Source organism: Balaenoptera borealis (genome assembly GCF_965194805.1).
Source record: "Balaenoptera borealis genome assembly, chromosome: 2".
NCBI lineage: Eukaryota > Metazoa > Chordata > Mammalia > Artiodactyla > Balaenopteridae > Balaenoptera > Balaenoptera borealis.
In genome coordinates this window covers 181,336,133-181,349,022 of record NC_138867.1, presented here as the reverse complement: position 1 = coordinate 181,349,022, position 12,890 = coordinate 181,336,133, and the positions used below count along the sequence as shown (strand labels likewise).

Below are 12,890 nucleotides of genomic sequence, written 5' to 3'. Positions count from 1 at the left end.
CTAATCCCCTGATGGGACATGTGGGGAGACTGAGGCATCAAACAGGGAAGCAGAGGGGTGACCAAGGGACCTGAGGTCAGGGCCAGACCAGAGACCGAACCCAGGACTCCAGCCTCTTCATCCGTGGGAGGGGTCCAAACACAAGGAGTCAGAGCTGGAGGCCAGAGCTCAGAATGGGTGATCGGATGCTGCCAACCACTAGAGCAAGTGCTTATTGAGCGCCTACTGTATGCGGATGGTGAACACTCAGCAACGTCACAGCCTTCTGACAGTGCCGGGGGACAGAGCCACCACGATCCTCATTTCACACTCGAGAAAACCAAGGCACAGACCAGGCAAGGCCCTTGCTTCGACACAGCCAGCCAGTGGCTGAGCGGGGATTTGAACCGGGCTGGTCCCGTGCCCCCATCCTTTGCCCCTCATGATGATCTGATGTGCTAAGTCTCCCCAGGAAAGTCTCAAGTGGGAGCTACTATGTCTTTGATGCCTACACAGCCTCAACTCTGCACCTCGAACAGGCTACAGTACCTAAGAGTTCATTAACATTGTCTTCTTTTTTTTATTGACTTTTCACAGTAACCTCTGAATCGCCCAAAGGGATACTGGATTTCCATCCACAGTAATGCTACAATGTATCCCATTAAATGAATTCAGTTACTGCTGAGAGTTTTACCAACAGACCCAAGGGCTGCAACATACTTACAAGGTCCAGAGGGAAACAACCTACATATCCAACAAAACAACAAAAGGGGATTATTAAATGAACACTGGGCCACCCACTAAGTGGAATACTATGCAGCTGTGAAAAGGGACAAGGATGCTTTTGTAATGAACTACTAGGACAGGAACAGTAAGATACACTATGAAATGGACAAAAAGTGAGGGGTAAAAAGTATAGTAAATGCTCCTGTTTGTGTGATCAGAAAAATGAAAATGGGGAAAGTGTGTGTGTGTGTGTGTGTGTGTGTGTGTATGTGTGCACAGAAACAACAGCTGCCTCTGGGAGGAGAAAGCAGGGTGGCTGGACACAGGGGAAAGAAAGCTTCATACCCTGGTAACTTTTTTACATTTAGAACTATTGGAAGATAAATTGAAATTATTATTTTTGTAAGGTTTGAATAGAAAGGTGAGCCAATTAAAGAAATATATTAAGTAAGTAAAAGTTTGGGGTCTGAGGAGAGGCAGAGAGAGGATGAACAACTCAAGCTTGAGCAACGCCAGGCCTCTGAGCACTGAGCCACTCAGGTTCACCTAGAAAGTTCTGGCTGCTCAGAAGGGCCGAGAAGTTCAAGGAGGCCTCAGGTTCCAAGTCTGGGTGCCACAGGGCCCAATTTCTCCCATCTGTGACTCAGGCTGGGCTTTGAACAAAATAAGAGTCCCCGTCTCAGTGGCTTGACTGGCCTCACCTCCCTCATTCCAGGCTGTGCTCCCATTGATATGACCATATACGTCTACACTGGCCACCTCTCTGGAAAATCAGTAGACCCCACTGCATGCAGGCCTCAGTGGGCTCACTCAAATCCTGTGGATCTTACTGGGGAAGTGACTGTTAATTCCACTGTACAGATGGGATTGTACAGGTTCAGGGAGGTTAATGAGCTTGCATGAGGTCACACAGCTCAGAAATGACAGCACCAGGGTTTGATCCTGGGTCTGTCTGTCCCCAAGCCCACGTCTTCTGTTCCTCTCACCTCCAGGCCCTGAGCCTGATTTCGATGTTTTTGCTCCACGCTGAGCCCTGGGCTGGGCCTGCCTCTCTGGCTCTGCCTGCCTGGGTTGCCCCTCCTACAGGAATGGTGACTGGGGCCATATGGGTCCCCAGCCAAGGTCACGGGGGAAAGTCTCTGTGGTCAGGTCAGGAATCTCGCTTCGGGGAAAAATCCTCCCTGGGGAGCCACTGGAAGGAAGGGCAGAAGCGGGCTGAAGGGAGTGAGAATCATCCAGCTGCCGTTTTATGACTCGGAGCCGGGAAGACACCCCGAGCACCCTCCAATCCGGGAAACGAGACACGATGGGAGCCCGTGCCGTCCCTCCTCCTCTCTTCATCTGGCGGCTTCAACCTCAGCTCAGCCAGCACCTCCCCCAGGGAGCCTTCTTGGATTACCACTGGCCGGGTCAGGACCCCCTCTGTCCCCATCCTTCCATGGGCGCCCCCTTCCATCACGGCCCCGATCACACTGGGTTGAAATACTTGGTTATGTGCCACCTGGCAGGGTGGTGGGCATGAAACAGACCCCACTCCTTGGGACCCCACCACACCACTTCTCTGTGCCTGGTGACCCTTGAAAAACTGGGGCTTTGAACCTTGATGCTTGCCTAATACTGGGCCCAATGAAGCTGCCCACTCGCTCCCTGGCGCCCCCTCGCTGCAGGGCAGACGCCTCTCAGCTTACCTCCAGGCAGCTCTGGGATCCCAGCCAGCCGGGAAGAGCTTTCTCCGCCCACTGCATCCCCCATTTGAATATTTCTTGCAGACGCTTAGATTCTCTCATTTGGACAAACCCTCCCTTCCTCTTCTTGGCAAAGGGGCCCCAGACATAAGAAAGACACACTGGGGTATGGCCGCAGCCTGTGGCAAGCAAGCGCTCCTTTTGTGCTGGGCTTGTTCTCACACTCAGATCTATTCTGAGGCTCAGAAAGGGTGAGCGACTGGCCCCCAGTCACCCAGCTTGCGATGGGCAAGAGCTAAGACTCCAACCTGGTCCTATTTGGCTCCCAAAGCCCTGCAAATAGTACACTTGATATACAGGGTGGGGGGTCTTCAGCGATGGAGAGCACCCTGGGTGTTCCTGTTTCTTAGATGAAGAGACCGAGGTTCAGAGTGGCGATGCCAACAGCGCAGAGGCTGGGAAGGGCTTGGCCTGATTTCTGTTTTTCCATTTCAGATTTTGCAGAGAAAAATCTGGTGCCAGAGCTGGAGACCCACCCACCAGTCCCCTCCAACCCAGCCTGGGCTGGCCGCACAGCACCCTGGGAAGGCCCCACAGGACCAGAAGCTGTTTCTAGGGCAGAAATCACTCCTCTTGGTGCTGGATGGTGGACACTTCAGCTGCCTGCCCGGGCTCTCTACCACCTGACAGCCCCCGCCCGAATGGTTTCCTGAGGACCTGGGCTACTCCTTGAAGCTGGCAGTGCCAATCACGGTGCCCACAGCCCCTCTGCTGGCCCCCAGATGACAGGGTTCCTGCTAAACAGATCACCTCCTGGGGTCAAGATGCCCCAGCTTTGGAGACGGAGACCTGGGTTTGAGTCTAGGCCACTACCAATACCTAAAGGGATACAGTAGTAACAATTCCAGGGGAATTCCCTGGCGGTCCAGTGGTTAGGACTCCGCACTTCCACTGCAGGGGGCACGGGTTCGATCCCTGGTCAGGGAACTAAGATCCCACATGCTACACGCAGTGCAGCCAAAAAAAAAAAAAAGAATTCCAGGGCTCACTGAGGGAGCATCCACGGAGCTAGCCCCGGCTACATGCCCAGTGCTGATGGCCTGGGTCACACTCCCTCACGGCTCACCTGGACCACTGCAGTCTCCTCTGCCCTGGCATCCCCCCATCCTGTCCTCCCCCGCCCCAAGTCTGTCCTCCCTCAGCAGCCAGAGGGCACCTGTGAGCACCTCAGTCAGGACCTGCCCCTCCTCTGCCCACAGCCCTCCAGGGCTCCCACCTCCCTGGGGTACAAGCCACGTCCTCTCTGCTGCCCACAAGGCCCTGCACGACCTGCCCCGTCCCCTCCCTGCCCTCCCCTCCTCCCTCTCTCCCCCTCGCTCACTATGCTCCAGACACACGGGCCTCCTCACTGTTGCTCCAACACACCAGGCACAGTTCTGCCCCAGGACCTTTGCACAGGCTATGCCTTCTGCCCAGGACACCTTCCCCCTAGACATGCATGGGGTGCACTCCTCAGCTCCTTTAGGGCTCTGCTCAGATGTCATCTCCTTGGTGTGACCTTCCCTGATGCCCTCCCACCCATTTAAAATGCAGCCCCTAAACCTCCACTCATGCTGTCATCTCCCTTCCTGTTTATCTTGCTCCCGGCCACGTCCACCATCCAGCACACTTGGTGTCTCCCTCAAGATTATCAGCTCCAAAAGGGGGTGGGATATCTGCTTTGTCTCCCAGGTCTAAACCAGTGCCTGGCGCACAGTAGGTGCTTATGAAAAACCCACTGAGTGAATGAGAGCACAGCCCCACCCATGGTCACACGATAGAGCGAGGATTTGAACTCAGGACAGGATAGCCTCCAAACTCTGTGATCTCTACCCCCTCCTCACAATGGCCACTTTGCAGCCTCAGTTTCCTCATCTGTCAATGGGAATGATCTCAGCATCCTGCCCAAGGCTGGTTAATTATCACTGGAGCAAGATGTCAAAGTCGTAAATATATGATTTATTCCACTAGTGTTAAGTTGTCACGTGGGGGTGCCATCGAGGGGATGGGGCCAGGGATGCTACTCCGCACCCCACAGTGCCCAGGACTGCCCCCCAATCCCCGAGAATGCTCTGGCCCCGACGTCAGCAGTGCCGAGGGCAGGGGAAACCCTGTGTTAAGTGAATGAATGAAAAACTAAAAATGCTCAGCCCTCGGCCCACTATTCCCACTGCAAGGAATAGAGCAGAGAAGATACAGGCCCTGGGAGGTGACAAGATGGATCACAGCCCAGGCACGCCTGGCTGTGTGGGGTGATGGGTAGCAACCCGGGCTCTGGCGCCAGGCAGACTGGCCGATTCCTGGCTGTAAAACATAACCTCACTGTGCCTCAGTTTCCCCATCTGTACAATGGGGATGGGGAGAATAGCCTCCATCTCATCAGGTGGTGGTGGCTGATCTGAATGTGTTAGGCATTTACTACAAAATAATATAAAAACGAGAAAAAGCACGGATGGATGAGGCAGGTGTGTATGCCTCTGGTGTTCTCACCCAGGGGCAATAATTATCATGCTCGTGGTAACCCGGGATTGTGGGCCTACTGCGTGCAAGCAGCATGCAGGGGCTTATCGTGTGTCCTTGTCCCAGGAATGCTGGGAGATGGATGATACTGAGTTTCATTCTGTCAAGGTAGAAACGGCCGCTGAACGAGGCTGAATCACTAGCCCAAGGTCACACAGCAGGTTAGCAGCCAAGTCAGGATTCAAACCCAGCCTAACAGCAGATCCCAGTTTCTTTCCCTGCTGACCTGAGCCTTTGTGTCCCCATCAGCCTAATGACACCTCCTCTAGGCCCCTCGTGGTGGGATAGACCGTGGCATTAGGACTAGGACTGACTCTCATCCTCTCCACGTTACTGCCAGAAGCACAGCCTTGCCCATCCCCAAACTACACCAACCTCTTTCTTCACCTCCAGGCCTTTCTGTGTGCTAACACCTTCACCAGTAATGCCCTTTCTATTGGCAAACTCCTATACACCCACAAAACCCCAGCTCCAATGCCCTCTCTCCCAAGAAGCCTCCCCTGGCTCCGCCTGGGAAGGTTTGATTGCCTGTGTGTCTACCAACTGGGTGCTGGTGTTTCTACCTGTGGCAAGGGAAGGAAAACTCTGTGGCTACCTCAGGAGTGACTTCAAGTAAGCCCCAGTGACCTCTGAGCTTTGGTTTCTCTCATGGAAAAATGGGGATGGTAATGAAACTAGCATGCTGGGTTCTGTGAGGTGGAGGGAGATGAAGCAGGTAAAGCCTGCATTTAGCGCTGGGCTTGGTGCAGATTCAACGCTGGGCAAACAGACGCTGTCATCACCGTCACTATGACTGCTTTTTCATACCATTCTTGTTATTCACCTCTGCACCTCTCAGGACCCAGTGCACAGCAAGCATTCTACTCGGCCTCGTTCACAGAGCACAGAGGCTCTGCACGACAAAACCAGCGCCCTCCCCCCCCCGGGGGTGGGGTGGGGACATGTGTTCACACATGCACATGCAAACTCAAGACGCCCGCACTTACCTTCTGTGGCACAGCCTCCGACCAGCAGGACCACGAGGAGGCCCATGGGACCAACCACAGATGCCACACCATGGCCCCAGGCAGGCGCCATGCTCGGCCGTGACCTGCAACCTCCAACCTCCGGCCCTGGAGGGGGGATGCCCCCCCCCCACGGTCCCTCACAGAGAGGCCTCAAGCCAAGCGTCAGTCGGGGCAGCGTCTGCAGAGACAAAAAGAGGGGCCGTGAGAGGGGAGCAGGGGAATCCAGGGGGCCTTCATGGGGGAGGCAGCAGGAGGATCACAGAGGGGCAGACGAGAGTCACGGGATGCGAGGGTGAGGGTTACAAGACAATGGGGGATGATCAGGGGGCGACGATGGGGCAGAAAGAAAGCGCTCAGCCCCCACGATGAACTGAATGATGTGTCCCCCCAAAACTATTATTGAAACCTAACCCTCAGTGTGATGGTCTTAGGGGCCTTTGGGAGGTGATTAGGTCACGTGGTGGAGCCCTTGTGAATGGGATTAGTGCCTTTATAAAGAGACCCAGAGAACTCCCTCGCTCCCCGCCACCATGTGAGGACATAGCAAGAAGATGGTCGTCTGTGAATCAGGAAGCAGGTTCTCACCAGACACCAATTCTGCCAGCGCCTTGATCTTGGACTTCTGGCCTCCAGAACCGTGAGAGATGTGTGTTGCTTAGAAGCCACCCAGTCTATGGCATTCTGTTATAGCAGCCAGAACAGACTGAGACAGCCCGTACCCCTGGCTGAGCCCCTGACCCCAGGCTGAGCCCCAAACCAGGACTGAGCACCCCTGCTAGAAAGCGCTCTGAACATCTAATTTCTCCCCCCTCGCAGGCTGGGCCGCCCACCCGAAGGAAGAGGCTCCAGCTAACACTGCTGAACGTCCCTACAAATCTGCCCATTCGGCCACCAGACAGACCTTCCCCCCAAACACACCTGCCCGTGCCTGACCTGCTCTAACACCTCCCATGGCTCCCGTCAGCCCCACAGGAAGCTGCTCCTACTGGTCTCGTCCCCTCTCTCATGAGAGGTGCAGCCACATGGTCCCAGCTCAGTCCCACCCTGCTGTGCTCTCTGCTGGAAATGCTGTCCCCCCACTACCGCGTGACAGGTCTCAGCTCCACTGTCACTTCCTCCGGAAGCCCTCCCTGCCCCTGGCAGGTCAGCTCCCACCCCCAATTCCACATCCCACGGCTTCAGAAATGACGGAGATCATCCTTCACAGCATTTACCCCAGTCTGCAAATCAAGTGAGAATGTTCATCACCCAGCGTCTGTTTCTGCGGTGAGAATCCAAACTCCTCTAGAGCAGAAGGGTCCTTCTCAGGGACCAAACCCTAGGACGGCCCCCTCTCCACTCTCGCCAGGGCCAGGGTGGAAGCGGGGGCAGGAAAAGGCCCAAGGATGAAGCCCTCGTGGCCGGGTCAACCTCATACACCCACCCCAGGCCATGCCCCAGGCGGGTCCGCACCATGGCCACGGGGACGGGTGCCACGTAATCATGGGGCAGCCCCTGTGATTCTGGCTCCCAAAATATCCAGCTGTGGTCACCACGCCCAGCCCCAGAGTGGCCCCAGGGGAAGGGTGGGCTGTTGGTGGCCGGGTCATGGCCCAGGGTGGAGAGTGGAGAAGGTGGGATGAGGAGGGTGGGGATAGGGGCACTCAGCGAGCACACAGTCAGACCACGGACAGTCAGACCAGACAGAAAAGGAGGATGCTTGCACATAGGCCACAGACAGACCCAGACACACGGTCAGACCGCAGACAGACAGGGAGACCAGACATAGTTACAGATGTATTTGTACAGTCAGGCAACAGAGATGGGTCCACATGTGTAGTCAGGCCAATAAAACTGACACACAGACCACAAACATGGACAGGCACAAAATCAGACCCCAGACACAGAATCAGACAAGATACAGATAAAGGGTCACGATGGGGCAGACAATACATATACACAGTCAGACCACAAGCAGTCAGGTCAGAGACACACAGGTACATGCCAAGACCACAGACACACAGCCAGATGAGATATACACACAGGGTCACGGTCAGGCAGGCACACATACACGGTTGGGCTACAGGCAAAAGCATGAACACAGAGGCACGTCGGAGCTCCACAGGGCATGGCAGCTAAAAACACACAGCTCACAGACTCGGATGCGGGCACGCAGTGGGGCTACAGAGATGGGCAGTCAGCAGAGCAAACTTGCACCCAGCCAGACAATATGCACACTGACACGTAACGTCAGATCCCCCGCATCCACATGCACGTGCATAGACAGGCAGGCGCACAGTCAGACCACAGATACACACTGGGACCCAACCACGGGCCCTTTAAGAGCAAAAGTGGCTGATGAGGACAGTGAAGGTCCCAGCTGGGGAAATGGCCCATGGCCAGCTGGGGCCAGGGTGACCACAGCAGCTGGCCCCGACCACAGATGCACATCAGCTTGGCCACATCTGGGGAGGGGGCTCGGCTCTGGCCCAGACCACTTGGATCGGCTGCCCAGGCCCGCACAGAGCATCTGGGGAAACCGAGGTAGAATTTTAACACGGAGGGGCTCAAACCTGCCACCCCGGGGCGGCGGGGGGTGGGGGACCCCCCTGCTCTAGTCTCCTCACCTCCGATGCCAGCTGGCATGGGCAGGGGTCACCTGCATGAAGGGCCCTGGCCACAATGCCTCCCCCGCCCCCTATGCGCCACTGGAGCCAGGGGCAGCTGCCTTCTAAAAAGGGAGGCCCCTAATTACCCCCTGACTCCTGCAGCCCCGCCTTCCCAATTACAGGGCAGGATGGGGCTGATCCAGGCACAGGCGGGGCCCAGCCATCAGCTCCCAACTCCCCCAAAGAGGTCATTCCAGCCTGCTGGGCCGGGGGAGTACACGGCACTGGGGGCTTTCAAGGCCTGGAGCGGGAATGGGGGTGGGAGGCGTGGGACAAATTCAGGGTGGAAAGGATCAGACAGAACACAGAAGGTTAAAAGTTCCAGGATTGGGACTTCCCTATCGGTCCAGTGGTCAAGACTCTGTGCTTCCAATGCAGGGGGCGTGGGCTCGATCCCTGGTCAGGGAACTAAGTAAGATCCCACATGCCGTGAGGTACAGCCAAAAAAAAAAAAAAAAAAAGTTCCTGGGTCTCTTAGGCCCCCATTCTCCCTGGAGGAACTTGCCATGGCAAAGCCCCAGACCCTCCCACCTCTTCCGGCTTCCTGCAAGACCCGGCGGTAGGCTCCCCTGCGAGGGGTTGGGGGAGAATATAAGCAAATTCTGTCAGCTCTGTCTCCAAAATCCAGGCTGAGACTGTCTACTTCTCACCCCTTCTTCTGCCTCTACCCGGTCCAGCCCCCTCATTGCCCACCTGGACCAATGGAGTCATCTCCTGCCATGCCACCCCCAACCCCGTCTGTCTTCCCCTCAATGCCAGAGGGCACCTATTAGCACCCGAGTCAGGTCCCATCCCTCCTGCTTTGGTGGTAAAAGTCCAAGCCCTCCCTGATGCCCACAAGGTCCTGCACGACATGCTCTGTCCCCTCCCTGCCCTCCCCTCCTCCCTCTCTCCCCCTCGCTCACTCTGCTCCAGCCAATGGGTCTTCTGGCTGTTCCTCCCACATGCCAGGCACGGTCCTGCCCCAGGGCCTTTGCACGGGTTGGTACCCTCTGCCTGGACCTCTCTGCCTCCAGATTTAATGTTAATATTATGACTTGACTGAGAATTAAAGGATGAATGGGAATGGGGGTGGGTGTCTCCACAGAAGGAACACCACGAGGAAGGACAAGCAGCTATACTGCGCGGTCCTAGCAGGGAGATGGGGAGAGATTAGGGCAGAGCGGTGGCCGCACACTGAACCCACAGAGCAAGGAACCCTAGGCAGCTCTGAGCAGGAGGGGATGTGGCCGGGTTGGCACCACGCCAAGCCTCCTCTCTGACGGGTCTTGCAGTACAACAGCCTGAGCCATCAGCCTCCCCACTGCTGAGAAAGGGAAACTGAGGTAGGTGCCTCAGAGCTGCACGACGCGGCAACCCCCAAGTTCTTGGAGGATGAACGTGGCCATTAAGAAGGGAACAGCCACCCATGGGGGTCACAGGAAATAACCTGGGTGGGAAATGAGGCTGGGCAGTGGATGGGGAGGAGGGAAGGGAGTGGCCTCTGGACCTGGAACCCAGGGCCCCAGAAGGGTCCCTGCCCACCTCTGTGCCAGGCGCAGAGCTGCCCACCATCTGTTCCCAACAGCCGGGCAGAGGTGGGCGTCCGTCTTGCACAGATGAAGAAACTGAGGTTCACAAAGGAGCGGGGACTGTCAAGGACCCCCAGCTGGGTGGGGGCCTTGGTTCCAGAGCCCACGTTTACACAGGACTGTGTCCTTCCCTGGCCACTGTGTGACCTCAGGAAAGTGGACGACCCTCTCTGGGCCCGGTGCGGCCTGCTGGATGGCCTCTGGGGGCTCCCAGGCCTCGCTCACAGGGGGTGAGTGGGCACCCATTCCAGTCAGGTGCCGGGGTGCAGGTCACGCGATCCTGGAGCCAGCTCTGTGTGCCCACGCCAAGCAGGGAGCATAAAAGGGTGATTGTGACCCAGGACTGGGCAGCAAATAGGCCCCGTGTCACTCGTATGGGGCCGGGTGTCCCAGGGCCTGAGGACTCTGGGCTGCCTCTCCCTGCCCCGCCTGAGGGTCTGGTCTGTCCTGGGGGTCTAGGGGCTCACGTGCACAACCCCGACTCTCAGGGACTTCCCGGGGCCAGGGGAAGGAGAGGTGGGTGACACTGGCAGCGGGGCTGAAGGAAAAGTCCCCTAGGGACACACGTCTCTGCCCTCACACCCACGCCCCACACCTCTCCAGCCCCAAAGGCTCCCTTCAGGGCCAGGGGACTTTCCTGCTGCCTTGAACCCCTTTCCCAGGGCCTCAGAGCCCCTGGAGGGCAGGACCCGGGCCTCCAGCCTCCCTGGGTTGCTGTGTCCCCAAGGTGTGAGACAGGGTCCAAGCTCTAGCTCTGTAGCCCCTGGTGGGCTCCAAGGGGCTCTGGTCAAGCCCCTCTCCCTCCTGGGGCCTCAGTGTCCCCTCACCGGGCAACGGGCTCAGGATGTAGCCGGGTGGGACTGGCCCTGCCACCTTCCTGGAATGGGCTAGGACCAGGGCTGAGGGATCTGCCTTTAGCTGACTATCGATTTGTACTGAGTGCTGTCCCCAAGGGTCCCCACCACCAGGAGCCGATGGGCAGGGCAGCCGGAGAGCCAGGCCCAGCCCCAGAGGGAGTGATGGGTAACACCAGCTGGGTGCCCCCCTCCGCGTGCCCAGCCCTCTTAAGTGCTCCCCGTGCTTCCTTCTGTTTGACAGCAGAGGAAATTGAGGCTCAGAGAGGGCTAGCTGCACATGGAGGGTCACGCAGCGTGAAGGGGCTGGGCTGGGCTAAGATTTGAGGCCAGAGACCAGCTCCCAATCAAGCCCAGAGTCCACGCTCCCTGGGTGCCCAGCCTGCCAGGATGGCCCCTGCCAGCATGTCCCCCATGCCGGCTTCATGGAGGAGCCTGAAACACCAAGATCTGGGTGCACCCCTGCCCTGCTGCTCACACCTGCCAGAGCTCCCCAGCGCCTCTGCTCAGTGTCCTGGGCTTGCCCTGCTGCTTCTTCCCACAGCTCACCAGTTCTCAGAATGCACCGGTCCACCTCTGGTCCTTTCTCAATACAGGTCCTCCTTCCAGGGGGCCCACCTGTCAACTCATCCTTCAAGCCGTAGCCGCAGACCTACCCACCCCAGGCTGAGACTGGACTCTTCCCCCAGCCCTGGGACCCCTCCTCTGCCCAGTCTTGACCCCCCCCAACCCTGGGGCTGGAAGTAGCTGTGTTCGACTCTGCCCCTCCTCTGCTCTAAAACCTTCCATGGCTTCCATCAAAATCCACTGAAATCTAGATTCTTAACCTCAGCCTCCAGAACTGCCGACTCCATCGTGTTGCACCCCGACTGCCCTGTTTGCCCTATGGGTGTCCCTACTCACTGCCTTCTGGCTCACACAAGGATATTTGTGCACGCTGTTCCTTCCACCCAGCGCACCCTTCCTCGTTCTCCATCAGACCGCAGCTTTCACGCTCATCCTCAGGTCTCGGCTGAGCTGGCACCTCCTCTAGGAAGTCCTCTTGGATGCCACAGGAGGGACCAGGGTCCCCTCTGGGCTCCCTAAGCGCCGGTGTCTCCCATCCCAGCTCTGCTCCTGTCATAGACCCATCATCCTCCAGGATGGGAGTCTTCTCCCCACCCTAGGAACATGCATTTATTAGACGCCTACTACATGCCTGGCCCCACTTGACACTTTACCCGTACCATTCCTGTGGTCATGTCCATTTCACAGAGGGAAACTGAGGCCAGAAGGAGCCGCCACAGGCAGCAGAGGCCAACGTAGACATGGCCTCCAGGTGCAGCTTACATCTGCTCTTGGTTGGGGCGGGGGGGGGGGATGTCTGCTCAAGCCTTAAGGGATGGAGGTGAGGCTCAAGGAGAGTCAGCCCAGGAGTCACAGGAAGCCCCTCTAAGGTCGCCCAGGACTCTGAGTAGGAATCCTGGGAAGCAGGATTCTCCAGGCAATAATGGGGGGTTCAGAAGCATGGAGCTTGGAGACAGGTATGGAAAGTGGGACGGTGGGAGCTGATATGCCTGCCCAACCCCTCAGTTTATTAAAGCCCCGACTAGGCACAGCATCGATCTGGAGTCCATAAGCCTGAGGGGCACAGGGACAAACTGAGAGAGGAAAACTTTCTGTGAGTTTTGGGGAGTGTCTAAGAGCAGGGATCCCGGCCACTAACCCCCCACCCCCAGCCCAGCAGTCCTGCCACCTCCTCCGCGGAGCGGGTCCCCAGCGGAAGGAAGGATGCCAAAGCACCCACCCGCTATCAGAGTACCGCCCCCCTCACGGCTGGCAGCGAAGGCTGCCCCAGCCTGGCTCCGCCCCCAGGAGGTGG

The 12,890-nt window shown here is 57.5% G+C and overlaps 1 protein-coding gene across 1 annotated transcript in view; it reads right to left on the bottom strand.

Annotated features, from left to right (window-relative positions):
- The window catches only part of PTPRS (protein tyrosine phosphatase receptor type S), a 121,486-nt gene that overhangs the window by 58,379 nt on the left and 50,217 nt on the right, over positions 1-12,890 (bottom strand). Inside the window, exon 2 of the mRNA XM_082379269.1 lies at positions 5,936-6,134. Within this exon, the coding sequence (XP_082235395.1) occupies positions 5,936-6,134 (199 nt within the window). The remainder of the gene's footprint in view (positions 1-5,935; positions 6,135-12,890) is intronic.